This window comes from Drosophila guanche, unplaced genomic scaffold (assembly GCF_900245975.1).
Source record: "Drosophila guanche unplaced genomic scaffold, DGUA_6, whole genome shotgun sequence".
NCBI lineage: Eukaryota > Metazoa > Arthropoda > Insecta > Diptera > Drosophilidae > Drosophila > Drosophila guanche.
This window is the reverse complement of record NW_022995754.1, coordinates 3,367,284-3,394,448: the sequence shown is the minus strand read 5'-3', so window position 1 is coordinate 3,394,448 and position 27,165 is coordinate 3,367,284. Positions and strand designations below refer to the sequence as shown.

General features: G+C 47.1%; 4 protein-coding genes across 5 annotated transcripts; 2 read left to right on the top strand and 2 right to left on the bottom strand.

Moving 5' to 3' along the window:
- Window positions 1-10,905: 10,905 nt before the first annotated feature.
- On the top strand, window positions 10,906-15,900 carry LOC117589424 (mediator of RNA polymerase II transcription subunit 24). Its single transcript, XM_034281359.1, has 6 exons — window positions 10,906-11,093; window positions 12,677-12,763; window positions 12,826-13,823; window positions 13,884-14,244; window positions 14,309-15,126; window positions 15,194-15,900. The coding sequence occupies exons 1-6, from the start codon at window positions 11,004-11,006 to the stop codon at window positions 15,810-15,812; spliced, it is 2,973 nt and encodes a 990-aa protein (XP_034137250.1). The 5' UTR covers window positions 10,906-11,003; the 3' UTR covers window positions 15,813-15,900.
- LOC117589426 (protein tumorous imaginal discs, mitochondrial-like) lies at window positions 11,157-26,863 on the bottom strand. 2 transcript variants are annotated; one of them, XM_034281362.1, is made up of 3 exons: window positions 26,717-26,863; window positions 26,472-26,648; window positions 11,157-11,724 (listed from the first exon to the last, which is right to left on the bottom strand). In XM_034281362.1, exons 1-3 carry the CDS (start codon window positions 26,828-26,830, stop codon window positions 11,206-11,208), a joined length of 810 nt encoding a protein of 269 aa, XP_034137253.1. In that variant the 5' UTR covers window positions 26,831-26,863; the 3' UTR covers window positions 11,157-11,205. The 2 variants fall into 2 exon arrangements, with proteins under 2 accessions (XP_034137253.1, XP_034137252.1); XM_034281361.1 differs by lacking the exons at window positions 26,472-26,648; window positions 26,717-26,863 and adding an exon at window positions 12,027-12,551 and having other exon boundaries at window positions 11,157-11,972.
- LOC117589430 (nedd8-conjugating enzyme UbcE2M) lies at window positions 15,943-17,159 on the bottom strand. Its single transcript, XM_034281367.1, has 4 exons — window positions 17,012-17,159; window positions 16,722-16,931; window positions 16,279-16,580; window positions 15,943-16,211 (listed from the first exon to the last, which is right to left on the bottom strand). Exons 2-4 carry the CDS (start codon window positions 16,825-16,827, stop codon window positions 16,068-16,070), a joined length of 552 nt encoding a protein of 183 aa, XP_034137258.1. The 5' UTR covers window positions 16,828-16,931; window positions 17,012-17,159; the 3' UTR covers window positions 15,943-16,067.
- LOC117589427 (probable deoxyhypusine synthase) lies at window positions 17,687-18,913 on the top strand. The gene is made up of 2 exons (XM_034281363.1): window positions 17,687-17,931; window positions 17,986-18,913. Exons 1-2 carry the CDS (start codon window positions 17,740-17,742, stop codon window positions 18,889-18,891), a joined length of 1,098 nt encoding a protein of 365 aa, XP_034137254.1. The 5' UTR covers window positions 17,687-17,739; the 3' UTR covers window positions 18,892-18,913.
- Window positions 26,864-27,165: the final 302 nt, after the last annotated feature.

The window sequence follows — 27,165 nt, the reverse complement described above, 5'->3', positions numbered from 1 at the left end:
GGGGGGGGGGGGGGGTCTCTGTGGCTCGCTTGATCGCTTGACAAATGCCAAAACCACGGGCAGCCGCCTCGCCATCCGCCAGCCTTGGCATCGACTTACCCGCGCGCCTGTTACTAGTCGCGGAGGGGTTTTCTGTCCGTCCAGCTAAGACTCCGGTTTTGTCTCAGCCTTTAATTACAGTTACTACTCGCTCTAACGGTGTCTAAGCTGACATTTTGCATGGATCGAGTGTATCGGGGGAGAAAAGGTAAGCCATACCCAAGAGCAAAAGTCATGATTTGACAAGAGGAAAATATTTATGCCTGGGAATGTGGCAGGAATGGGAGTGGGAATAGTATTAAAATAGGGAGAGATGCCAGCGCTGAAGTAGGAACAGAATATAATAGAAGAACATCCCACTCCAGCTGCAGTCGAAGAGAGTACAGAGAGCGAACATTAGGAGAGCAGCTTTAAGCACAGCTTCCGCTCTCTCACATTCTTTTCATTACCTTCCCGCCGTCGCCGTAGATGCGTTTATTCGGAAGTCCGCGCCGCGTTCTTTAATCGTTTTAGCACGTGAAAAGCGGAAAAGTGGTAAAAATACATCGATAAAATTGTCGCGCAATCGTGTGATGTGTTGTGGAAAGTAGCAAGCATGAAAATATGTGCCCAAAGTCAACCCAAAATTGAGCCCAAATGTGTGAAAGTGCAGTGCAATCAGTGAAGTGAAGTTTTTTTCTGTGAAAAAAAGTAGTGCAAAGGCGCAGCGAGCGCCCACGATCCCGCTAATGCCAGAGCTGTCTCATTTTTTTCACGTGGTTTTCGGTTCAGTTTGCGGAGCACCTCTCTGTGTGTGTGTGTGAGTGCGTGTGTGAGAAGAACGAAATTCGGCTGCAGTGAGAGCAGGAGAGCAGCAGCGCCATCTAGTGCTAGTGCGAAAAGTGAATCATTGCAAAAGCAACGGTACCAGAAAAGCAAGAGATCGCATTAGACTTAAGAGCATGCTCTCTCTCTCTCTCTGGTTTTCGATTGATTTTTTTTGTGTGTTTACTTCTTTCGGAATTTCTTTTGTTTTTTTGCTTGTGTGGCTAAAGAAGTCATGTGCTAAGAATTATTGTACAAGTGTAATAAAGGTGAGTGATGATCATAATAGGCCATCGATTTTAAGAATATTTCTGTCTGCCAATTAATATAAAAATATTTAAACAATCGACTTCTGGCCAATTTTCCATCATTAACATTCCAAAAATGCTATAAATCTTTGCTAGTTTTTATGACAACTCTAATTACCAATAATCGCAGGTGTTAAATGATTTAAAGAGTGGGAAATTAGAGGTGGGGTAGTGCGGGGAGGCATATCAATGTCGCATTGCTTATCGGTCGATGAACGAGAGAGACCGCGACGAGAAGAGACGGTACGTTTATTAGCATTCCTTTTCGCTAAAACGAACAAGAGATGTTGGCAAGTCCATTGGCGACGCTCAGCATGAATAACTTAATAAATAATATAAATTAAAAATAATATATTATCGAGTCTGAAGCCGAGTGACGGGCCGCTGTCAAAAGTGTCCGAAAACGACAGACGGACTCGTGCCGCGTTTAATTTTTCGGTAGCTCAATCAAATTATAATCCACGTCCAACCAAAAATATCGAGAAATAAAAATAACAAGCTTGCAAATTACTTACAATTTATGTGCATGCGAAACTACATACAAAATATGGAAACCTTCAACTGACTGCCTGACTCTCGGTGGTTTTGAGGCTGATTTCGGGCCACATTTCAGATTTCAGATTTCACTGCGATGGTCGCTATGCGATGGTCGGATATCTGCTGCCCTTGCCACTGTTTCTCTCTGTGTGTGTTTGTTTTTTTCTCTTTCGGCTTTGCTAAATGCTCCTCCCTCTAAGGTCTGCCTGCCGCTGCGAAAGCGGGGCTAAAGGCCTCTGTCAAGGCTCGATAGATGTGGAAATGAAATTCAGTTCCAGCTGGAAATCACAGCAGGCATAGCAATTCAGACAGACACATCTCTGTTTTCGACACTTCCTTTCGCTCCACACTACTGGAATCACTGCAAAATTGCATCCTGCAGGATGTCCGCACAGCAGAATGGAGGTGTCTGCGCTCCCTTGAAGATAGAGCGTGGCGCGACACTGCGAAGCTTTTGTGCTACTGCCAAACGTTGCAACTGGAGTCTCAATTCAGGATTCGACACCGAAGTGGCTGTGCCTCCGAATCCCCTTATACAAAAGCGACGCTGGTTAACGCACGAATCACCATCCGATGTCATCGCAGCGGAGCTGCTGGCCGAAAGCAAGCGTCACCCCAGGAAGCCCCAAAATCCCATCGCGAGCCAGTTGCCTTACGCCCCATTCCAGTGGGTGGAGATTAGTGGCTTTCCCTGCGCTGCCACCGAGCAGATTCTCAGGAGTTTCCACTGCGTGGGCACCATCCTGAAGAAGCGTCACACTCCGCACGGCACTCAGCTGCAGTTCGGCTTTACTGTGGAGGCTGCCCGCGCTCTGGAGTTTAATTCCGTGCTCATCTGCGGCTACAAAGTGCGGGTCGAGCGTCTGCTGGAGGATCCAGAGCTGCAGGAGTTGGCGCAGGTGCCCAGGTGCCATGAGTCGCCGTTGCCGTGGCAGAACCCACAGTGTCCGCAGTTCGACTTCAGCCAGAGACAATGCAGTCGCCGGCAGCTGCGGTGGAATCGCAGGCTGTACAGGGACATCTATCAGAAGAATTGGTTCTGGTTCTGCTTCATACTTTTGTTGGGCCTTTTGTTCCACTTGCTGGGTTTCTTGTGGCGCTCATTAGATGCCTGGATGAAGTCGCGGAATGCTGTTCGGAACGATCCCTATCCCGGCGCAGGCTTCCACTGTGAGCTCGTGAACAGCAGCGTCAATCGGCATGTGACAGCGGAGAGGGAAAGTGCCACTAAGGCGACCCACTTCCGGGAGTACCCAGCCAGGAAGGGATCCTCCAATTGATCTGCGAATCTATCATATTTATTTGCTACTTGTATTTCTCCTCGCCAGAGGATTCCCCTTGAGGCATTTACTTTGCCACAATTAAAACCCCACAAAGCCTCAGCTCATATTCAATTTGCTCATTCATTTTGTTATTTATAATAATTCGGATAGTGGTTTCCTTTCCTGCTCCAAGTAATGGCCAATTTGGATTCTTTATAGACCATTAGGAGAGCTGCCAGGCGGGCGGGCTCTCTGGTTTGTATAACAACTTTAACTCCACTTTAATGGCTAATGCTTGCTTAATGGCCATTACTCATCATCTGCGTATACTTGATATTTGTTGAACGCTCTCATGAGAGACCTTCGCGGCCAGAGAGCCGCGGGTGCGAGGTGTGGGCGGGCTTGGTGGCCCTGGTGCCTGGACACGCATCGCGGAACTGGAGCTGGAACTCTTCCGGTAGAATTGTGCTCGGAAATCCGTCTTTGTCTTTGATTTATTACACAGCCGAAGAGACGCCGTCCCTCTGCAGAGATTTGGCGTTCGCTTGGCTAATTGCTGCCTGCGTTTTGCCTGCCCTCGAATGTAATCCACTTCCACTCTCAAGCTCTGATTTACTTCCTCGTTTCAATTAGACTCGAATTGTGTGCTAGACCCCCTGTCTCAGTGGTGCAACCAAGCCGCAGGGTCAGCCGCCAGAAGAATTTTCGTTATGGTTTCCCACGCCAACGCTTTTGGTTCGATCACAAAATGGATTTGCATTCATTAATGGCTCACAATCTCCGGCTCGCTAGCGTTACCTAATGAATGCACACCCATCCCCTCTGCATCGATTTGCCAGATCATTTGGCCTTATATAAATAAACATTAGATAGATACTCGCTTGCAACGCGTTGGATAATTGCTCGTGAGCCACACATCTGGAGCTGGAGAGTCAATCAATTGCCTGGCAACAGCCAAACGACATTCATTCTGCTATTCCAGCTCTGATCACTGAGTGGGTGGGGTGGCTGGGTAGTCCAGTCAAAGGGTTAACAACAGCTGGCTCACAAATATCGCAATATCACGGGGCAATTATGAAGCTGCTGCTGCTGCTGCTGCTGCTGTTGTGTGCCTTAATTGTTCGGCCACATAAAAGCAGGGCCAAAAGGGGTCTGTCGATTAGGTTAGTAGAGGGGGGAGTAGGCGGTAGGGGAAGGCACACAACAGGTGGCAGGGTGACTGCAATTGGAACTGCAGTTGCCAGCTGCCAGATGGGCTTCAAGTTACACTAGACAGCAAAAAAATAAGATTTTGAGCTAGATTTTGAGCCTGAATGAGTTCCCATAGATCCCTGCATTCCCATCAAACTTTTCCAGCACTTTTCCTCTAGCTGCCCCTCCCATTTATAATCTCTATTCTGCTGTCTAGTGTTGGCTAATGCCTCACTTTGCAAATACGAATTTCAAATGCAAATAATAAATATGTCATTTGCGGGGCGACTGGCTGCAGCAATGTTTTCTATACATTTCTGTTTGCTGTATTTTTTTTATATTTCCACATCTGCTTCGTTGAGTTATGAATGCAAAGTGCTTAAGGCAATTGGCAAACGTTAAGATATATCTATCGATGTAGTGCATCAGCAGCAGCAACAGATGTGAGGGAACAAAAAAGAGTCACAAATTAGACACGATTTTCATTTGGCGAACACACGATTAGCCCAGTGCCCCATGGAATACATTTACAGATACGGTATGATGATGAGATTGAGTTGGCCGTAGCTTACCCTTTTTTCTGCTCAGCAGGGAGGGTGTACAGTAGTAGATATTGTAACCTTAGCAGGGCACACAGCTGTTCAAACACATTTCAATTGAATGAGATTTATCGCCAACGTATGGCAGACAGCAGAGAGACAGCATGAAAAGCTGTAGAGAAGCAACAGCTGGCAGCAGCATTTATTACAAACACGTGGAGAACAACACACACGTGTGCCTGACAGCTTCTCCTGCTACTCCTTCCTTCCCCTTCTATTAGCACCCATAAATTCTTTTCTTAGCCAAGAATTGTTCCTCCTGCCTATGGGGAATGCAGCAACTCAAACAGTCAATGAATGTGCCACTGCAACAATTACCCATCAATCATTTGCCAACCACATTGTTTCTGACCCTGAAGTCAGAACAGAACAGGCACAGAAATCGACAGAACCGATTGAACAATTTGCCAATTTGCACTCTGAATCGACTGCCAATTGAATTTTCATTCGAATCTACTCCTTTGTGGCAGAGCATGAATCAGCTGGCGTGTGGCGCCACACAGCCACTAAAAATTGATGCATAAATTAACAGCAAATATCTGAAATATTTTTTCTGTATTTCAGATTTAAGCGAATTTTGTTTGATGTGGAATTCTCGTGCGAATTCTTAGGAAATCGCGTAAAAGCGTAAACCGCAAAAAAAAAAACAAATCAAAATTTACAAAATGAACACAAAGAAGAAAATACACTGCAAGAAATAGCTATAAAGTGGGGGTAAGTGCTTGGAACTTTTTATTTATATTTGCACAGAAATTCCATGAACAGAACTCTGACCCCTCCCCCACAAAACTCTTATTTATTCCTTGAATTATATTGTTTGTTGTATTAATTGTTAGCTAAAGAACATCTCAAATTTCTGCCATTATTTATTATATTTTTTATTGTATTTTCCACTTGAATTTCCAGGAATTTCCGCTTCTATTTTCTATCATTTTTCAGCACTTTTTCTTTGCTCGTTGAAATAACTTTTATTGCATGTAGAGCATACATTTACTTACCTTTTTCCTCTGCCTCTTTATTCGTTTATTCTGCTTTATTTTATTTAAATTTTCTTGTTATTTCGCGATGGACACAGCACAAAAATGTGACGCATTTGTTGCGTATTTGCTGCTGAGTTTTGTGGTTGCTTGTTTTTGTTTTTTGTGGTTTATTATGCGCCGTGTCAATGAACGCGTTTGCTCACTTTTCTTGTGGTTTGATTCTTTTGTTGCTTTTCTACAGGGTTTTTTGTATAGATTTTTCTTTTCAGCTTGCCGCTTTTCCTGCTTTAATTTTCCATTTTTTAGTTTGAAGTACAAAAAACACTCTGAAGTCTGTAGCTAAATTTGGTAAACACTTTTGCTGCTGCCTTGTGTGGAGAACTCCCGCTGCCGGACAATGTCATTTGACAACTGTCAGACCTAAAACGAAATATTTTGAAGAGGCTCTCGAGGCTCTGCCTCGCTGTGCGAGTGCTGCTCTGCTCCGTCACACGTTTCATCAATTTTTCATTTAAGTTTAAATATAAATTAAAATTCCACTACACGTAACACCCGCTACCGGGTGGCTTTGCCTTTGGCGGGGCGCAACGAATTCTCTTTGCCTTGCATTCCAAGCTCACGATGACGTGTTTGTCCCCATCAATACCCCAATAATACTTTGGGCAGCAGCTCCTCCTTCTGCCCCTCTTCACATTATGTCTGAGCAGAATCCCACAGCACGTACACACGAAAAAAAACCAAGTTCTAGCCACTTGTACGTGCCACAAGCGATCGCCGATCCGTCGATTGATTCTCGACAGTTCTCTGCCAGCTGTTGCAGAGGCGCTCGCTCGCTTTTCAGTGGGCTGGGGCGTGGCATATCATAGTTAAATGTCAATTAAAGTTGTCATTTGTATGCGACGTTGCGGGGCAGAGTGTCTCTGGGGCATGAGAAAGGTCAGACAACAAGTTTGCTGTCCAAGTCTTTTGATTTAATGTTTTTCTGTGCATTACCGGAAGCGAAAAGGGGACATGGCATGGAAGTGCTACTGTGAAACGTGATTGAAGTGGCGGAATGATTGAATCATTTTTGATGAATGTGGGAAATGCAACAAAGGGGAGAATGAAATAACTAGAATATTTATTATGCCAGTGAATGTGGTTAAATATTGGCTAAGGTTTGGTTGGTGACAAATAATTGGATTTGTGTCTGGTTCTGGGACAGAATTTCGATTGATTTTTGTGCACAAAAATGTGACAAATGAAAGCTACACATATATTCTGTGCTCGAAATGGAACCCAAGGACAAATTCCTGCTCGTCTCTGACTAGATGACTCAATGGGGATTGTGGTAGAATGGGAAAGCGAACATCTGCAGCATCGAACGTTGACTTTTGCCAAAGGAATTCCCCACCATAGCAGCCAATATTCTTTGGCCTAAACAATCATCGCAATTTCCGACTAATTCCCGCTCGAAAGCGAATGATTCATACATCATTTATACGTTGATTGAAAGACCATTCAAATCATTCCAATTGATTGCATTTCCATTTGCTTAAAGCTTAGTTTTTCCATGACATATTATGGCCAGCATAAATGTCCAAAAATAAAGGAAAATCCATTCATTTCAATTGGATTTAAATTGCGGATTACGTGCCTGACATTCAAAGCAAATAAATGAACCCAAACGTTGGATTGAATCATTCATAAATTTCGTATTTTAATGATTGTTTTGTGTGCAGAAATCGAAACCAATTTTGCCCATTTTTGCTTCTATAATTAATTGAACTTTTATGCGAAATCTAATAAAAAAAAAAAAGAAATCAAAACAGAAACAGAAATCGGTGCCAAAAATCAGAAGCGAAAAACAGAAATAGAAACAGAAACAGTAGCCATAAACCAAGACAAATGGGCTGTTAATTTTATTCGGTTCTTGGTTCGGTTTTCGGTTTTCGGTGGCCTGGCTTCAGCTTCAGTGTCGCATTGATAAGCAGCGTGAGGGTGGGTGATAAGGCGGCCAGGGCAGCAGCCACACTGAAAATTGCTTCCTGTAATTCCGACGCCTGACATTGAACCACAAGCACACAGCATGGGGCTCTAAAAATCTGTGTAATTGTGTCTGTTTGCTCATTAGACTCTGAAAATGATGATCTGTTTCGTTTTTTATGTGTGTGTTTTTGGGTTGTGTTCTAGAAGTTTTAAAACAGCAAAACGTTGAAGGTTTTCCCACGACTCTGATGATTTAGGGTTCGTTTTTCGTGCTGCTAAAATGTGCAATTTTATCTTTGAATTATTTTATATCTTCAAATGTGGGCCAAAAGTTGTACCTTTCCTTCCCCTTTTTATCCCCCTCTCAGTGAATTTCTGCCAACAACCAAAAACCCATTTAAAATTGTATTTAATCTGTTCGTTTATTCAACTCCAACTTTGACGCTGCTCTGCCCTTTGGCATATTTTTTTAGCGGGCGTAACTTTAGCTCAGCACCTTTCAAGGGTCACTTCCGGGTCATGCCCTGCAGCCGGCATATTTATTATTATTATTATTATTATATACATGAACTCTGTTGGCGCTCCTACGGAAGACATTAATTAGCTAATTGTTTTGTTATTGTGACAAAATACACGCCAATGATTGATGGCAGTTTGATTTTTTCTGGCCTGTCAGCAGCTGGAGCTGGGGGATTATGATTCGTGTGCGTGGCCCGCCCGAGGGAGGAGCCTCTCTAGAGTGAAACTGAGGCTGTGGTTCCGCATTTGGGGGGGAACCATCCATCATCAATCATGCAGCAGAAAGGGAGGGAGACATTCAGGCAGGATGCCACCGATTCTTTGCCATTTCCCATTTCTTGCGGTCACTGATTGCATAATATTTTCAACTCTTTTTGTGCCCTTTTTTGCATGTCTATTTTTATTCCATTTATTTATACATTTTTTTGTGGGTATGTCTGCTTTGTTTTGTGAGCAATTTGTGTTCATTAATAGCTAAAAAGTGATGCTGGCAGAAATGCGATGTGTGTTCTTTTGTTGCTAATGATCGTAGCATGGATCGAGGGGAATATATATGGCAAATGGCATATGGCAAATGGCATCAGGTGTATCTTTTTTGTGTACTTACTTTTTGTTGATTCTTGTTCTATTGTCTTTTGTGGGATAATCATTCAATTAAATACCATTACTTAGGGATTTTTTTGTCCATCAATCTTTGAAGTTTCTTCTTCCGCCTTATCGAGTGTCGGAGGGATACCAAGAGGTCACTGGGGCGGCATTGATCGATCGTTGGATGGTTGGTTGGTTGGTTGGTTGGTTTCTTCATATTTTCCTGTGAAATCCGCTTCAATTTTTGTAAGAAAACCTCGTCTGAGCGCTCATTAAATTGTTGTACTTTTTGGAAGTACAATTCACTTATCTCCGTTCTGAGCAACACAAAAGTATATTTCCTATTTATAAAAATGTAAAGACATAATGGCCGGCAATTAGCCAGAGGTTTTTGTGTGTCTGCCACACTTCCGCTTTTATATTCGGGCTTTAAACCATATTTAACACAAAACACAAACAATGATCCATCCACGTTAGAAGTTTTGAACTTTTCGGGTGACTGTAAAATGGAATGAAATGCTGCCGCGTATTCCAGTTTGTTTTCAATTAAATTGATGATTTTTTGCAACGCAATGAAGTGATTAATTGTGGAACGAGAGTGCAGTTGTGTGGGCGGCTGCCAGCACTGTGAAATATTTCATTTGCAACTGAATACCCTGTAATCTGTGAGGAGGCACTACCCTTGTTCGGTCATTGGGTTATTACACGATAATGAACCCTCTCAGCGTTTTTCTTGTAATTTGTTTGGCCTTGTAGAAGATTTCACAGGCCCCAAAAGAGAGATTCATATACACAATGCCAGGCAGCAGCGGCAGTAACCGCAGAATATAAGCCAAAGCCAAATGCTCATAGAAGAAGCCGTAAAGCATGGCGCTTCAGCTTCAACTTCTGCTTCAGCTGGAGGTCAAACGAAAATCAAGTTTACAAAACTCCACAGCAAGTAATTACAGCGTTAGCCCCCAGTAGCCAGCAGCAGCTTGCTTGATAAGAATCGCTGATTTTCAGCTAATTAAAAGCGACCACAAGAGTCCAATGTGATTGATGTGCATTTGAACCCCAGATCAGAGCACTGCCAGTGGGTACAAGTCAAGTACAAGCGAAGCCAATCGAAGGTAATAGAAGTGTATGCCCTTAAGCAATTGCCATTTAATCAGCAGAGAGTTTTGAGCATCCGAAACAGAGACCATAATCAATGTACCCCAAGACACACAGCCAGTGGCGGTTAGGGCAACATTTGGCTACTGTAAGACAACCGTCAGTCAACCTGTTTATTGATTTCACTTTGCTGTTTGGAAAATCAATCAGCAAAGTAGCGTAACAATAAGCATTAGTTTTTGGCCTTCAGTTGTGCTTTGAACTTGAGACATTGGACGCACTCGCACTCGGAGTAGTCGTAATCGCAGTGTCAATGCGGAATCCGGAATCCGGAATCCGGAATCCCAAATTGTTTCAATTTGCGACAAAATTGCCTCGAAAAAGTTTAACGACTCGCTCCAATTGTTGGCCCCAACAATGTACGAACAGAACAAGTCCGAGCGACCTCTTTATGCGAGTTTGGGTCTGTTGCCAGCAGGTAGATAAGCCCAAATGGTAATTGGCACGTTTTTTTTTGTTGCTTTAATTGAATCGAAAGTGGTCGCCTAAGGCTGGGCTAATGCTCTGCACAAGATTTCGCTAATTGGAGTCTGGTTGTCATTATAAAAGCAAAACAAATTTAAAGTACGCGCCAAATATGTTAGATTTCGTTAGTCTGTTACAGATCTGTTAACTAACATGGCATTGGCGTTGTAGTTTATCGCACAATAGCATCGATATACCACATTCGAGGAATGTGAAAATCATCGGTATTTTTACGGTATATTTTGAAAATGAGATTTTAATTTTATAAATAAGTTCGCGGCCACCAGGTTTGGGTTACTTTATAAACCAAAATTAGTTAAATGGTATATCGTCGGTCCATTATTACATTCCATTTTTTAAGGCATATTCGAGAAAAATTATTTAAGATTTGCGATAAATATGTTGAAAATGTAAGGGTATATTTCGGTATAGTGCGAGGGTGTGTCAGTATATTTTATCGAGAATTCCGCTGTCCCACTGGCGGTCATACTATTTCGCGCATCTCTAAAAAAAAAATTATTGCTTCGCCGAAAAAGTTTGAAAAAATATAAATAAACGCAACACTGAAGGAGACTTCCTGCGAGGGATATGAAGGAGAACAACAAAATCCTTCAGCTGATCTATGTGGCGTGGCGCGAACGCTGGTCGGACTCGCAATGGGGCATCAACATCAAGAAGGTGAGTGGAAAGGCAACAATCAATAGTTTTTGTTTTTCAAATATGCACACTAAATCGTTGAAATTTAACAGAATAATTGACAAAATATATTAGAGCAGATAATTTAACACAGTTAGAGTTCGGAGTTCCTATAGGAGCTTGCGGTTTGACGCTCGAAAATGGGATCCTCCGCCTGGGCCAAACCCAAGAACAGCAGACGCTGCTTCATGGACAGTTTCGTGGGTATAAACACCTTCAAGGTGACTATGTGATTGCCCACACCCTGCTCGGAGCGTATGCCTCTGCTCTTGATTGTTATCTGCGTGTTTGGCTGCGTGCCGGGGGCGACGCGTAGCTCCACGGGCTCATGGAGGCCGGGCACAGTGAAAGTGCCGCCCAAAATGGCCTGCGATATGGTGAGCAACTTGTCACTGTACACGTTCAGGCCATCACGGCGAAAGTAGACACTGCGCTCGACCACCAGGCGATAGTTGATGCGTTCATTGGTGTTTGGGTTCTGGATGGTCATCACCTCGCCGTCCTTGGAGCCAGGCGGCACCTTAACCAGCACCTCGACACTGGACAGAACGAAGCCGCGATTGCCGCACGGCTCACAGTCACGCCGATTGATGTAGCCCTTGCCCTGGCATTGCTCGCAAGTCTTGGCGGATGTAAAGGTCACGGTGCGTCGGGTCAGCTGCCCGGAGCCATTGCAGCGCCGGCAGGGCTCCTTGCCGACATCGCGGTGGGTCATGAGCTGCGACTTGCCGCCACACTTGGCGCACTTGCGCAGGTAGTGCACGTCCAAGCGCTTCTTGCAGCCGTTGGCGGCTTCCTCAAAGCTGAGCTTGAGTTCGAGCTCACAGTTTTTGCCCTTGGCGCGCATCAGTTTGTCGATTTCTGAACAGAGAGAGGAATTTTATTGCACATTTCAAGACCAAAAGTCTCGCTCACCATCGCTGGCATCTGTTTCCGCTTGTAGCTTCTTCGCTTCGTTCAGCTTCTGCCCCAGGATTGTTGGGTTGACCGTGGCCATCTCGAGGAATGCCTGCTCATCCGAGACACCGCCCAGCTGGTCATACTCCAGCCGCTTGTTATCGTCTGTGAGTATGTGATAGGCATTGGAGATATCCTGAAAGTGTTTCAGTGACTTCTCGGAGCGCATCTTGTCCGGATGATAGCGCTTGGCCAGCATCAGGTAGGCATTGCGTATCTCCTTGCTGCTGGCGTACTTGCCCACGCCCAGCACCTTGTAGTAAAAGTCCCTCGGCTTGCAGCTGGGTTCGAGCTGCTGGCGCTGGGTTTGCTCATTGATCACGCCACTTTTGCGTTCAGTTTCTGCTGTACGATCGGGATAGTAGAAGGTTTTTGGCTCCTTAAATTGGTATTTGGAGTACAGACGCGAGGGCTTTCGGGTGCGAAGCGCGCGGACCGCGTACAGACACAAACGTTGCATTTTGTTGGTAAAAATTCACAGAGATGTTTGTATTTATTTGTTGTTAGATGTTTGAGGCGCTTTGTATTTGTTTTTGGCTAAAGAAAAACCTGAACAGGAATGTCAATGACAGCACTGATGCGAAATGTTTGTTTGTGTTTTGCTGCAGGTGCTGCCTCGAGGTGTCAGCGGAGATGTCTACAATCTGGCTGATTGCCTCATGCAGCAGGCGCTCATCGGTTCCACGGCTAATCCGGTAGGTTTTTCCCTGCCTTGAGTCAAAGCTGCACCTTAATAATGTTTGTTTATCCCTTTCAGCTGGTGCTCAACTACCTGAAGCACTCGCTGTGCGCGCACCTCGTCTCGCATGGCGCTGTTCTCCGTTGCATTGCCAAATATGATAAGCTGGAGCGTGTCTACTGTATCACATCGTTGCTGGAGTTTCTAGTTGGCATTGTGGATGGTGTCACTTGTCGCATCAAATCGGAGGAGGCTGTGCTGCCGGGCGCTGTCGTACAGCTGGTCTACTGGCTGCTCCAGATCTTTGCCCGCACCGTGCTGCACTATGAGCTGTACGGGGAGATCAGTGCGGAGCAGTCGTACATGCTGGACCAGACCTGTGCCGTCATCGATCGTATTAGCCAGCATCAGTTCATGCTCTCCATGCTGTACGTGGGCTGCCACGAGGAGTTCGAGTGCCATGGCAAGATACGCGACAAATATGCGACCATCAAGGGCTCGCTCACCAACTCCAACTTTACGCTCAGCTCGCCCGGCGTGGAGCAGCAGCTGCAGCAGTTTGCCTACATAGATGTCTCCCATTTGGACTTGCAGCAGCTCAATGTGCTGCCCGCGGAGAAGATCTCGTACTGCGTGCAGCCACTGCTGGCCGTTGAGGTGCTGCTCATACCCTGCAAGGAGACCAGCTACTATGTGGCGGAGCTGCAAATGCTGCAGCGCCTGAAGCGCTACACCAACACGCGTCTGTTCTACGAGATTATACGCGCGGGCTTCCTCACGCTCAGCAATGTGGCCGACACCAGTCCGGACACCATGTGGGGCGCATTTATGTTCTTCAAGATGCCGCACATCATCAAACAGTTGCATGCGCTGCAGCGTGTGCCCGGCGAACAGCCGCCACCCGCGGACTATATACCCGAGCTGGTGGAGGCCTTGGAGCTGCTCATACAGGATAATCTGCTGCTGGACTACATGGACACCAAATGCTCGTGCAACATGATTGAATTCCTGCTCAACGATTGGACCAAACAGCAGCTGGTGAACGATGTGCATGTGAAGAAGTTTGCCAGTCAGCGGTGGGTCTACACTCTAAACTCCCACAAATAACTCTTTCTAATGTTTGCTCTACCCCGTAGTGAGGCCTCCTCGCTGCTGCTCAAAAAGTGCGACAATGGCCAGCAGACGCCTTCCAACATAATCTTCATCAAGCGCGCCGAGGTGCCGCTCTCGGGCGTGCTTAAGACTTTGTGCACCAACAAAGTGCAGGACATGGTGAATGTGCTGTGCCAGGTGCCGGTGGGCAATAGCTTCGAGCTGATACTCTCAGTGGCCACCGTGGATGGGCGACTGAAGACCTTCGTCTCGCGGCTGATTCAGTGCAATGAGAACTCCAAGCCAGTGCCCGCGGAGCTGGGCAAGCTCAATGTCACGCGCTCCACGCTGTTTGATGTCTCCTTTCTGATGCTCACCAGCATTGTGCAGACCTATGGCTCAGATGTGAGCATAAGCCACAGAAAATTGAGAATTTGATGCACTAAGAATTGTGGCCTTTACTTTTCAGGTTGTGCTCTCCGACCGCGGGGACTCGTTCTTCGAAAAGTGGGTGAGGGAGTGCATGGTGGAGCGTAACAAGTTGAAGAATCCACGCCAGATATTGGCGCTCTGCGATGACAGCATGGTGGATGAGCTGCTGCTGAGTCTGAGCAAACCGGAGGCCGCACAACTGAAGCCCTGCACGCTGAGCTGGCAGGAGACGTGCCTGAATCTGCCTGGTGTGCTGCATCACGTGCTGATTGCCTGGGAGCAGGAGACACTCTCCTCGGCGGACGTCAAGAGCATTCTGGACAACATCAAGCGACGTTTGTTCAGCTTCTCCGTCTGCGCCACGAGCTTTCTGTGCGCCTACATGTATTCGGTGCGGGAAACGGAGCTGCTGAAGCCCCTCAACATGATCCAGCAGTTTCTGGCGCCGCTCACCAGCGAGGAGCTGTCCAGCCAGGAGTATGCCAAGGAGCGGCTCGCACTCTCCTATCCAATCATCAGAAAAATGCAGCACGATGTGCATCCCGCGCCCAGCACCAAGTCCCGCCTTATCTCCCACTCGCCGCTCATCGAGCAGTTCCGCGAGGTGTGGAAAACGGTGGCCGAGGCGGGGCATTTGCCCGTGCGCGCTGCTCAGACGCTGGAGTCGCTGCTGCTGGCTGGTGGTGCTGCGTGGCTGGCCACGCAACTGGTGGAGCAGCTGCTCACCTGCAAGTACATACGCGACATGTCCAAAGCCATGGACATTGTGTTTGCCGTCATGCATCTGGACATTGAGAAGAGCACCGAGGCGCTGCTGCAGTATGTGGTGCCACCGCTGATGCTGCGTCGTCAGGGGTAAGCCAACTCCACTGAGATGACAGCAAGTCCCTTGCTTATTGCTTGCTCCTTTTCTGTTTTGCAGCGAGGACATAAATGAGCCGCAGTCGCTGGTGCTGGCGCGACTCTGCGTCTACTGTGTCATCTCTTGTTTGGAAACGCGCAGCGCTGCGGCTTCCTCCTCCCTGAAGAAACGCTCGCGTTCCCATGATGAGGAGGAGCAGGCCAGCAATGTGGCCAAGTTGCGCAAAGTCATTGGCGATGGCAGCGAGAACTCAAACGATTTTACAGACAACGCCGCTGCGGGCTTGGCAGGCGGCCCGCGTCTTGCCTCACCGTCCAGCACTGAGGTGCGTGCCACACCCCTGAGCTTGAGGGAGCCGCTGCAGTCGAGTATTCAGCACATTTTCGGTGTATTTGTACAATTTGTGAGCGGCGATGAGCTGTCACCCAAGGCCGTCTTCGTTTATCAATTCATTTCGCTGCTGGTCGAGTGCGGTGGAGAGCGCGTGGCGCCCGTGCTCCGACTGCTGCCAGCGAATCTCGTGCAGCAATTGCTCAAGGTGCTGCCCACCGAGGACATACGTGTGGGTCTCATCAGCAGACTCTACGACCTGCGTGTTCCGGGCGGGCGACAGGCGGCAGTGTCGGATCTCTGCTTGTGGCGCAACATGCAAATGGCCAGGCACAGCATACACCTGTGAAGCCTGACAGCGGGGGGATAGCGGCATATAAATGGCTAAATTGAATAATTAATTGTATTAAACTTGGGCATCGATGAGGCGACTCGAACTCGACTGTTTTCTTCGGTTTACGCAGTGGTTTTTTCTTTCATTTATTACAATAATTTGTTGTTGTTTCTGTTGTCCGCTGCCAAGTGCATTAACCCTTCTTCTCTCTAATGCGTGGGGGAGGGAGGCAGAGGCTTAAATTAATAAAAGACTGTTTGATTTCCTATATCACTTGAGGAGGCAGCACTCGAAGTAGGTCTCGCCCACACAACCGCCGCGCATCGCCTTCTTCACATTGTACTCGAATTGGCGACGATTGCTCTGCAGGACATCAGCGGCCTCCTTGTTCAGCGGATCCTCAGGATTGGGTTCCTGCAAAGAGCAATGGGTTAACACACAGTACAAACGGATGGGGATATCTTTGGGTCTGTCTACAAACCAAAAATAAAAATTGCAAGCCATAGACTATCGAGTTAATGGTCAACACTGGATTCCAGTCCTCGCGCAATATGTTCAAACACACATTGCCCTCGAGATCAATGTTCGGATGGTAGACTTGCGTTGCACATTTCACTTTGGGTGGCTCGTGCGGGTAGTTGGAGCCCACGCGGAAATTGAACACAAAGCGACCATCTCTGTAGAAGCCCTCGTCCGGGCACATAATTAATTTGAAGTTGAGCAAATCATCGGCATCCGGGAATTCTGTCACACAAGTTTTTGGCAGGTTCAGTTCGCTAATATCTGTTGGGCAAGAGAACAAGCATGAAAAATGTCTGTATGATGAACTTGGACTGGGGGCCAGAAAAACAAATTAATCCAAAACAACATCCCCTTCCCCCGTGCCAATGCCACACACCACACACCCGCACGTATCGTACTTACCTTTTTGTATGCGCAGTTGGGCAGCCGATGCTTTCTTTTGCTGGCCACCGCTCCCTTTTTGGTCACCGTCTTTCTTTTGTTGCTTCAGCGTAAAGAGTTTAATCATTTTTGTTCTATATTTTTGTTGGCTGCTATAATTGGCGTCCCCTCGTCTTCTTCGGATGATTCGCGGGTTTATTTCAGCGCTCGTTGCTCGCTCGCTTTTCCTTCCTAAATTGGTTGCATATTTGTTTTTATTAACTTTTGCAATGTTTTGTGTGTAATTTGTTGAAATTTATAATTACCCTTACCGTAAATTTAAAATTGATGTGAAAAAAAATCACTTCGAGTCAGTGGAGTGCTTTGCTTTCTTTACTTCGTTTTCTACACATCTGAATGGATGGCAAAAGAAAGGACTGGCGAAATGATATTTCGCGAATTTGATATTCGGGTTGGGATTTAGGATTTAGCTGGTATACTATGCACTGAAGCTACAATTTTAACCGATCAACTATTTAATTTCCTACAAGTTCAGTTGGTTTTAAGCATTCGCTTTTGTTGCACAGCTTAGAAAATTAAATTTAAACTAAAGAAGTCCACACACAATTTTCTGCTAATGTCAATTCTACATGACAACTACACGATTGGATGAGCACAACAAGGTGTCATCAGAAGAAAATACATATTGAACTTTTATCGATATAATCGATCCCCAAAATGACCTCCGAAAAATACAAATATGACAAAAATATACTGTCACTTTGGCCTCGATAGCTCCGAGTGTTGGTAAGCAGAGTGACGGCTTACTATAGAATATATACTTTTCGGGATGTTTCGGCGGCCTCAGGGTGTCTTTACTGTGCTCAACTTATAAGAATTATAAGCTTTTCAGCTGTATAATTGCGGTATATTGTGAAAATTATATGGTATATTTTGGTATTTTCCTGAGGGTCTCACGGTATTTCTTATCGATAAATCCGCGCGCAGGCTGCACATGTTGAATTTACCATAGAATTTGTTTAAATTTATAAACTAAACCATGTCAGCGCGACCAGAAATAGCCAAAGATGCAGTGCTGAAGCGTAGCGAGCGCATTCCTGAGGGCACGCCCCAGGTGCACGGCTACGACTTCAACCAGGGCGTGGATTACAGCAAACTCTTCGAGTCGTATGTAAACACCGGATTTCAGGCCACAAATCTCGGCCTGGCCATGCAAGAAATCAACAAAATGGTGAGTCCAATTGAATCTGTAGCTATGCGCAACTCAAGCACTAAACACTGACAGCTGGATTGCAGGGCACAACCGCTGGAAGCAGACCAGGAGGACCTCCATGAAACGGACGACTTCATTCGGCGGCGAAGCAAGTGCACCATCTTCCTGGGCTACACCTCGAACCTGGTGTCGTCAGGCATGCGAGAGACGATACGTTTCCTTGCCGAGCATCGCATGATCGACTGCATTGTGACCACCGCTGGCGGTGTGGAGGAGGATTTCATCAAATGCCTTGCACCCACATTCATGGGCTCCTTTGAGCTCAACGGACGTGAGCTGCGCGACCGGGGAATCAACCGGATTGGCAATCTGCTCGTGCCCAATGACAATTACTGCAAATTTGAGGACTGGCTGATGCCGCTGCTCGATGAAATGCTGGAGGAGCAGCGCGGCAAGGGCACGGTCTGGTCTCCGTCTCGCATCATCAATCGATTGGGCGAACGGATTGCGGACCCCAGCTCGATCTACTACTGGACAGCCAAGAATCACATACCCGTCTTCTGTCCAGCGCTCACAGACGGCAGCCTGGGCGACATGATGTACTTCCACTCGTTCCGGCAGCCTGGCCTCGTCGTGGACATTCTCTCCGATCTGCGACGCCTCAACACGATGGCCGTGAAGGCCGTCAACAGCGGCATGATCATTGTGGGCGGTGGCGTGATCAAGCATCACATTTGCAATGCCAATTTGATGCGCAATGGCGCGGACTACTCGGTGTTCATTAACACCGCCTCGGAGTTTGATGGCAGCGACAGTGGCGCACGACCCGACGAGGCCATATCCTGGGGCAAGATACGCAAAGAGGCGACGCCAGTGAAAGTCTACGCCGAAGCCAGTTTGGTGTTTCCCCTCATAGTGGCTGAGACCTTTGCCAAACGGCATTTTTCCAAGAAGAATGTACACATTTCCCCAGTGTAAATATAAACGACAAAGTACAGGACACGGGGAGACTTGTGTAACTTATTAACCCGCAGCTTGTGCCCCAAAAGCCAATAGCTGTGGCCATTTCTATTTTCCAGTGTCGTGAACAGTCTGCAAAGTGCCAGCCCAAGCAAAGTTGTCATTCGCAGAAGAGGAAACCCATTAAGCGATGTTGCTGAATGTGAATGAAGCAACAACAAGCACGCCAGTGGATGATTCACTCCCATAATGGTTATGTTCGGGCTGTGCCGGATAGTTGCTAGAGTGCAACTTTTGTTGCCCCTTTTCTGGAAGATTGTGGTCGCAGATGTTTACTTAATCCTCCTGCTCCTTTCACCCTGCAAGCAAATACGCCGCAACAGTGTGGCTCTGCTTTGGCTCCCTAATTGCTTGCACACATAAATTCTTCTACACAAAATTTGTCGTTTATTTTTGTGCCCACTAATGTCAGCAGCGTTCGTCTTGGCTTTTCCGGCACTTACTCAAATTTTTTGCCATTTTTCTTTTGCCTCGGAACTTTGACTGCTGTCTGTGCGCATCGTTAAAGTCAGCGGCGAAACTTTTCTTCTTTTTGTTCGCTTTGTGCCTTTGGCTCTCCTCGCTCCAGCACTTGCAGCGACAAGCGGTGCTACACATTTGAGCTTTTGTCATGCAGCGCAGGCAAGCAGTGGCTGGGGGAGGAATGTATTGGCTCTTGGCAACTCATTCAAGCAGTTGCTGGGAAGTTTTTACGGAGGATTCTGCTGCTTGCAAAAATATATATTTGTTAAAATTGAAACTCCCTGCATTTTGTTGGCCTTACTTTTTATTTGCTTATCGATTAACATGAATCCATGCTCGCATTCCGCAGTAAAATCAATTGCAGCAGACCATTATTGGCAGACGAACATCGTTAAGAAGTTCTTAGGAACACACAACATTGGCTGCCCCCCGTGGTTTCGCCTCCTGCCACAAAACTCTCACTTAAAAACTAATTACGAACAAAGCTGCTTTGCCCTGCAAGTCCCTACCCGTGCCCGTACCAATGTGTCGGCCAAGTTTCCAGCGCCCCTCTGTGATTACTAGAAAATTAAAACTACATTAAAACTTCTGCCGTTGACAGACACGAGAAAAAAGACAACAAACGATGGGGCAAGCGCTTCAAAGAATTGTTGTTTTTTTTTATTGTTGTGTCTAATGTGTGTCCGGCATGCCATCACCACTGTTGGTTGATCCCATTGGTGGACTCCTCCAGGGATTCACCGTCCATCAGCGCATCTTGGGGCTGCTCGACCGCCTGTTCGCCCTGCATAAACTCCACGCTGTTGAAAGTCACCGCCGATGTCTCCATCTCGCACTGTGGGCAAATGTAATTAATGTCCGCTCCCTCCCTGGTTGCTCCGCCTTCATTCTGCTCGTTGTCCTGGAAATGTGTGCACTGGCCCGCAGGCAAGGGAGCCGCATTCGGAGGCAGTTTGTTCGGCGTCGGATGACGCGGATGCTGGCGCTCGTCAGCGTAACGTGTTGGCCTTGGATCTGCGGCTGGGGAGTGCGAACGCTGCTGATGCTCGCTCAGTTTCACGGCCATGGCCTCTTGGCGACGCAACTCCACCTCCCGACGGTCCAGATTGGCCCTCAGTTGCTCCAATTCCTGGCGTCGCAGCAGCTGATTCGCTCGCTCCTGCAGCACGGCATTCTCCTTGGCAGTGATCGAGGCGGCAGCATCGTCTATGATCTGATGGATCACCATGGCCAGTCTGTGATCGAGTTCTGGGACATTCCGACGTATGCCCGGCTCCTGTATGATCAAAGGCCGCAGGCAGAGCGAGAAGAACCCGAGCTTGTCGTCGCTGCCGCGCCACTTGTCCAAGCGATCAATGGCCTGCAGTGAGAAGTTCCAAACATTTTCGATTAGATTTTCATCTTGCTGCTGCTGCTGGGTATGCTCCATGTGATGGGTCTGCTGTTGCGGCTGTTGCTGCTGATGCTGCGAATGAAGCTGCTGGCTCTGCTGTTGGTGATGGATCTGCTGCTGGTGATGGATCTGCTGATGCTGTTGCTGTTGCTGTTGCTGTTGCTGCGGCACCATGTGGCTGGCCATGTAGTGTCCCGGAATCTGATGATGCGTGTGGCTGTGTGGCAGCATTCGTGCATTATTCCCCACGGGCACTGCGTGCAGCCCAACCTTGACCTGATTCAGCACTTGATTCGCCTGCTTCATCGGTGAAAACTTGCCCATGGGCTCCGTGGCGCGATTGACCAAACGCGGGTCATGGCCCGCCTCCGCTTGGAAGTACTCACTGGGTGTAGCCCGTAGCTCCGTCATATTCCCATCGTACTCGGTCAGCACCTCCTGCAAGCTGAGCTTCAGATTCTTCTCGCTCACAAAGGGTTCGCTCAGGCGTCCCAGGTCCTTCAGCTGTCCGTACAGCAGCAGCATCAAGCAGTTCCGCGCGTACTTGTCGTTCCTGCACGACCGATTGCAATTCCTCACCCACTTCTGGGCGAGTGCGTGATCATTGTGGCTTATTTTATCCGTTAGGACTAGCTGCAGGACACGCGTCTGTGCGGCAAAGTGTACGTCGAGAGCAGCTTCATTCAGCAGCCCCGACATTTCGCGGGGCAGGCAATCAAAGTTTGGGACTTTAAAGTATTAAATTTCGAAGGGAAGTCCGGCAGAAAAATTTCTACCAGCGAAAAACTTAAATTTTGAGCGCTGACCCGAAACGTACGAAGGCAACGAACACACTGGCAGTTGGCTTCGATCTATGATATAACACCCAAAGTTGCGCCTGCTATGGATGCGAAAATTCAGACAAGTTTTCTACTCCAAACCGAAGCATAAGTGTCGTAGGTCTGGGCAGGCGCCTTCGCACATGTCCCACAGTCAGGGTCTGTGCTGGTGGCACGCATATTTCTCACCTCACACCTTAATGGCCATAAATGCCGCAAATACTTGCAGCAATCCCATGCCCACACCCCTTCCTTTTCTTCCTTATTAATTCCTTGAAGGCTGCTTTGGTATTTTTTGTGCTCTCTTGCCCGCTCCCTTGCTGCCTGGCTCCACTCATAAATTGCGCAAATTCCTTTTTGTGAAGCGTCAAAGAAAAATGGCAGCGGTTTGGGTTTGGGTGGGAAAATGGAAAGGAAACGGCCGCCTGGTGTGTGTGCTGTGGTCACATCTAATTTCTCTGCATGTCCTCTGCACGCTTATTAAAGTATAAATCATTTGATGGCTCCCACTCTTAAACCTCAACCGAGGCACTCTGGCACCCATCCACCCACTCTCTGTCTCTCTACTCTTTCTTTTTCTCTCTATTCATCGCCCGCTGCTGCTGCAAAGTGACCAACAAATACGTCACAAAGGCGCAACTGTCGTCAAGCCAAAAAGAAAGCTGCCACGAAAAGGTCGCAGCAGTTGATACTCTTTGCGGGGGGCAGAAAATGATTTCTCCATTAAGAGTGTGCAAAGGAAAGTGCAAAGGAAAACTGAGGCAGTCAAGCAGCAGCAGTTGCCAAAGGTAATGCCCCAGCTGGTTAGCCAAAGTACATTATGGTCTTGGGCTTGGGCTGCTGCTGCAACAAATGTAGCAGAAAACCGCAGCCGAGAGTAGTGCAATTAAATACAGGAAATAATGGCCACCACAGCAGGCAGCAGGCAGGCAGCATTACTTGGGGTTTGCCTGCTCTTTCTCTCTCTCTCTCTCTCTCTCTGTGTGTGGTAGTTGTGGCAGGATGCAGGAAGCATCTTGGGCAGCAGCCAAGCCCAGGATGAGCCTCACCATTGCCGTGTCTCTACAACTAATCATCGAAGGCTTGAGCTAAAGCTAAAGACCTGGCTGCAAAATTGTTTGCCAGTCAAAAACTTGCTGCGGTTTTGCCACTGACCAGAGCTACGTTGCTCGTCTCGAAAGTACAGCACTGAACGCATTGAATATTGTCTGGAAATATTTTATAATTCAATTTCGTATTGGCAGCACATGCAGGACGAGCGAACTCTAATTGAATTCAATGTGCACTTAAGCGGCATCCGTTGATAATGAAATTTGCACAAACAAAGTTGTAGACCAGCAAAAGAAGTGTCGAGCCAAATACATGGTGTTGCCATGCTAATGCACAGTTTTGCTGCAACATAAATATATTTTTATTATTTGTATTTTGTCACTGCAACATGACATAAAAAAGAGTCGGTGTCCAGGCAACGAAAGAAAATTGAAATTAAATTGAAGAAAACCTCCATTCCATTCCATTCCATTCCGTTTCTATTCTATTTCATTTGATGTTTTATTTTGCTTTCAATTGGAATGTCGGGCCGAGCCGAAGTATGAGCAGATGCTTCAATATATTGCACATAGCTGAGCCACAAGCCAACACAGTGGGAAAATCTGCACGTAAAATAAAGTTAAGAAAGAGGCTTTGCCTTTGCCTTGGCCTTTTCTCTCTGTGTGTGTGTGCAAAGAATGCCTTACGATTGAGTTCGCTGGCAGTTTTATTGATTGATTTGCAATGCCCAGCAAGCAACAGGCAGCAGGCAGCAGCCGTTTGGCTTCTTCCTTTCGTTATTGGGCGTCACGTTGCGTATGCTTAATATTGTTATGCTCAAGCGCTGCTGCTCGAAACTTTGCCCAAGAAATTCAATGATCAAGTCTACATTTTAATGAAGCACACACACACACACCAGATATATACATAAATATGGTACACGGAAATCAACTCCATTGCCTGCCCTGCCCCCAGCCTCGGCTTGGCTTGGCTTTTGGGTAGTTCAAACTTTTTTCATTAAAACTCTTGAGCTGGAGTGCCGTCGGGAGTGGAAGTTACAGCGGGAACGAAGCCAAGCCCCATCTGTGCTAAGTGAGTGCAAAATGTTATTTTATTGTCAACAAGCTGAAAAGTTGCCCAAAAAAAAAAAAAAAATAAAACACTCCAAAGATGAAGACGGGGGGGAGTGGGGAGCGCCGTACTACGCTGTAGAAATTGTCGTGGCTGATGTCAAAATTTATTTAATATGCAGCATAAACAAAGCGCCAAACAAGGACACAAACACGGACACAAACACGGACACAAACACGGACACAAACACGGACACGGACACGGACACGCTCATAAACTCATTTACAACAACTGCTCTGAAGGAATATTTTGTAATATTAGCTCACGGATTTGCCTTTTGCTTTCTGTTTGCTGGGGCCAACGCCCCCACACAACTTTTTCCATTAATTTATACTGGCAGGGCGTGGCCTGCGCCCTCCGGTGATTAGTCCTCAGGCCAGGGACTTGTGGGCAGCAGCTGGCCAGGAGTTGTACATAATATTTGATGACAAAATTGAATTGATTCATAAAATATTAGCAGTGGGAGGAGAGCAATAGGAGAAGCAGGATGCAAAGTAGATGCTTAAGTTCCGTTTGCTATTCGTTTTTCTATCCTTTGTCTTTGCGTTTTCCCTTTGGCATCTGTCAGTAAACCAAATTCAGAGCCAAAACCAGCTCAAATGTCATGCATATGCATGGAGCATGTCCGCCTCGCTGCCTGCTGGTAATGGCATTGCCAAGCCAGCGACAACTTGCTTCAAAAATCATCAAAAAATGCGCGTTAAGTGCTGGCTGGCAGGAGTTGGATCTGCATCTGCATCTGCATCTACAACTCCATCTGCTGCACATGCACATCTGTCATGCTCTTTGCTGTGGTGACGAAACGAAAAAAAGAATATGGAAAGAACAGAAAACTACTCGTAAAACCGCATTCAAAAAGCCACAGCTGAAGCTGGTGGAGTGTGTAGTGCGGGTGGCTTTATGGTGGCTTTTGCTTAAAGCTTCAACTCAATATGTGCATAACTTTCGCTTTCCGGTGACACTGGGTGGCCAGCCGCCTCCTCCCACTGCTGGGCAATCTGTGACCCAAATCCCAGAGACCCAAACGACGCCTTAAAGCCTAAAGCAAACTGTGTCAGCTGGAGCACAGCCGCACAGCACTTCAGCACCCGTCTCCGTCTTCCGCCTCTGCACTATCCTTTGCTTTTGCCTACTCTCGCATCAGAAAACAAATATTGGCTCTTGCCGCAATAACCAGGTAAGCCTCATGCCAAGTTTCTGCCGCCATGGAAAATGGGTCACACGCTTCCGTAACCGCTTTCCTCCCTCCCTCCTGCCCGCTGCTATGGCAACTAAAGGAGAAATTAGAGAGGCAAAACTTTGAGCCATTGTAATTGCGTCACAGCTGTGGCTTTAACCTGTTTGGGTTCTGCCGGGAAGTCTTTCAAATTTTAATGGCATTTAAGTGAGTGCACAGAGGGATGTTGGGGGGATGTGGGGGCGTGGCTGTCGCGCTTGAATTAACAAATTAATGCAAAACATTCCCATTCCATTCGCACGCCAAAGATGTTCCCCGCTCAACGTTAATTCAATGAATATTTATGAGGACAGGCGGCAGTCGGTGTTTTGTTCCTGTCTTATTTCCGACTGCATTTCGATCCCAGGTTCTAATTTAATTGCAACAGCAGGAGCAGCAGGAACGGCAACAACATCCGTTTCCTTTTGCACCACGACATCCCGTCAAGTGCGGCAATCGCATTAGATTGTCCTCCTCCAGCTAGCGTCTCGTCATGATGGATGAGCACTCGCTGTGGCACTCTGCCTCTACCTGTGCCTGTACCTGTCGCTGTCTGTCGATCATTGCACTCCACTTCATGCTGCTGAAGCTGACTCCGACAATGCCAGCCTGCGGGACTCACAACTGCTGCTGCTACAGCTCCTCCTTGCACTCATTTAATTGCATTATGCCGCAGGTTGTCGCATTGCCCTGAAACTGCTGGCCCTCCTCGCTGAAGACGACGACGACGACGACGACACTGCATTAATTTGCATGTGAAAAAAGTGCATTCCCCTGTTGCTGCTGCCGCTGCTCCTGTGGCTTAACTTGGATGATGATGATGATGATGATGATGATGCTGCTCTCCAGCCCTCCAGTTGAGTTAATGAAGTCAACAAGCTGCGGCTGCTTTTTGCCAGACGAACACAAGCCGAAGCACACACAAAACAAAGCAAACTCTTTGCACAAAAAGTGTAATTAAACGTTGCAAAAAAAAAAAAAAAACAGAAAGATACTTTTACAAACTAAGTTCACACTTGTGGCCGCGAAAAGGTGAAACAACTGCACGATTCGGCATTAGATTCCGGCTTCATCTGGCTGTCCAATTGCTGGCAGCACTCAGTGACAAAGTCATCGTGGTCCAGCGTTTGGTTTGTGCGCAGCCAGGAGACATGAGCGGCGCTCCCAAAGAGCAGAATGTTGGTACGAATATGGCGAATTGCCAGCGTGGCCGCCTCGTTGTTTACGTAGGAGAAGACGTGCATGTATGTGTTCGGACGGTACTCATACACACGCACGCTATTGAAGCTGCAAAGCTTGAGCATTTGCTGGTAGACCTTCAGGGGAGTTAAGCACGTGCCCGCAGACGTTATCATGACCAGTTCCCGTAAATTGCGCGATGGCAATATGTTGATGTCCAAGCTGATGTCCCTAAAGCGTTGTTTTAGGCTACGCAAAACGTAAACTAAGTCTTTTATTTTCTATCATTTCTATTGTGTCCAACTCACACTTCCATGGCCTTGGCCTGCAGCGACGCATCGATGTACTGCAGGAAGGCATAGCCGCGACTCTCATTGCGAAAATCCACCTTGAAGCGTATCACATAGATCTCGCCCAGTTCCCCGGCCAGCTGCGCAATCTTCTCGATGTCATATGCGGCAAACGGTGCCTTGAACCGCAAATACAGCTGGCAAAAACAATCAAAACTTAGCCTCAAAATGCAGCGTGGTGTGTCAGAGGGGTCAGGGGACTTACTTCACCCGCACCACTTTCCAGCTCCGATCGTAGCTTCTCCTCCAGCACGCGTCGTGTGGCTATGTAGATGGTTCCATTCAAGTGTCTTTTCGAGTATTTGGTCTGGAAATCCATTTACAAAGGCGAGGAAAAAGCAAAACAAACAATTAATACGGGCGAGCAGCACGCTAAAAGCCAGACTTTTGGTGTGACCAGAGCGTGCGGCGAAGCGGGAGCGCAGCGCTGCCAGATCGCTGCAAACGAGCGATTGATCGATAGGTTGGCAGAAATTCAAATTTAAACTTAAATTCTAACTCAGTTTGCTTCAGCTGCTTGGTGGACTTCTTTGGTTTTTTTCTTTTTGCGTTTTCCACCATGTCAGGGCTCTGCATCATCTCTCTCTTCGCTTTGTTTTTTGACAGGCAGCGCGTGCTTTTTTCTAGCTCATGCTTAACAATATAAATTTATGC

What these genes read in the sequence shown, in the direction of transcription:
- LOC117589424 (XM_034281359.1), top strand. Translation starts at nt 11,004, where the DNA reads ATGAAGGAGAACAACAAAATCCTTCAGCTGATCTATGTGGCGTGGCGC. An exon ending in GGGGCATCAACATCAAGAAG is followed by an intron (nt 11,094 to 12,676) that starts GTGAGTGGAAAG and finishes GTTTTGCTGCAG; the next exon opens with GTGCTGCCTCGAGGTGTCAG. An exon ending in TCGGTTCCACGGCTAATCCG is followed by an intron (nt 12,764 to 12,825) that starts GTAGGTTTTTCC and finishes TATCCCTTTCAG; the next exon opens with CTGGTGCTCAACTACCTGAA.
- LOC117589426 (XM_034281361.1), bottom strand. Translation starts at nt 12,528, where the DNA reads ATGCAACGTTTGTGTCTGTACGCGGTCCGCGCGCTTCGCACCCGAAAG. An exon ending in GGAAACAGATGCCAGCGATG is followed by an intron (nt 11,973 to 12,026) that starts GTGAGCGAGACT and finishes CTCTCTGTTCAG; the next exon opens with AAATCGACAAACTGATGCGC.
- LOC117589430 (XM_034281367.1), bottom strand. Translation starts at nt 16,827, where the DNA reads ATGATTAAACTCTTTACGCTGAAGCAACAAAAGAAAGACGGTGACCAA. An exon ending in CCAACTGCGCATACAAAAAG is followed by an intron (nt 16,581 to 16,721) that starts GTAAGTACGATA and finishes CTTGCCCAACAG; the next exon opens with ATATTAGCGAACTGAACCTG. An exon ending in GCTTGCAATTTTTATTTTTG is followed by an intron (nt 16,212 to 16,278) that starts GTTTGTAGACAG and finishes TGCTCTTTGCAG; the next exon opens with GAACCCAATCCTGAGGATCC.
- LOC117589427 (XM_034281363.1), top strand. Translation starts at nt 17,740, where the DNA reads ATGTCAGCGCGACCAGAAATAGCCAAAGATGCAGTGCTGAAGCGTAGC. An exon ending in TGCAAGAAATCAACAAAATG is followed by an intron (nt 17,932 to 17,985) that starts GTGAGTCCAATT and finishes AAACACTGACAG; the next exon opens with CTGGATTGCAGGGCACAACC.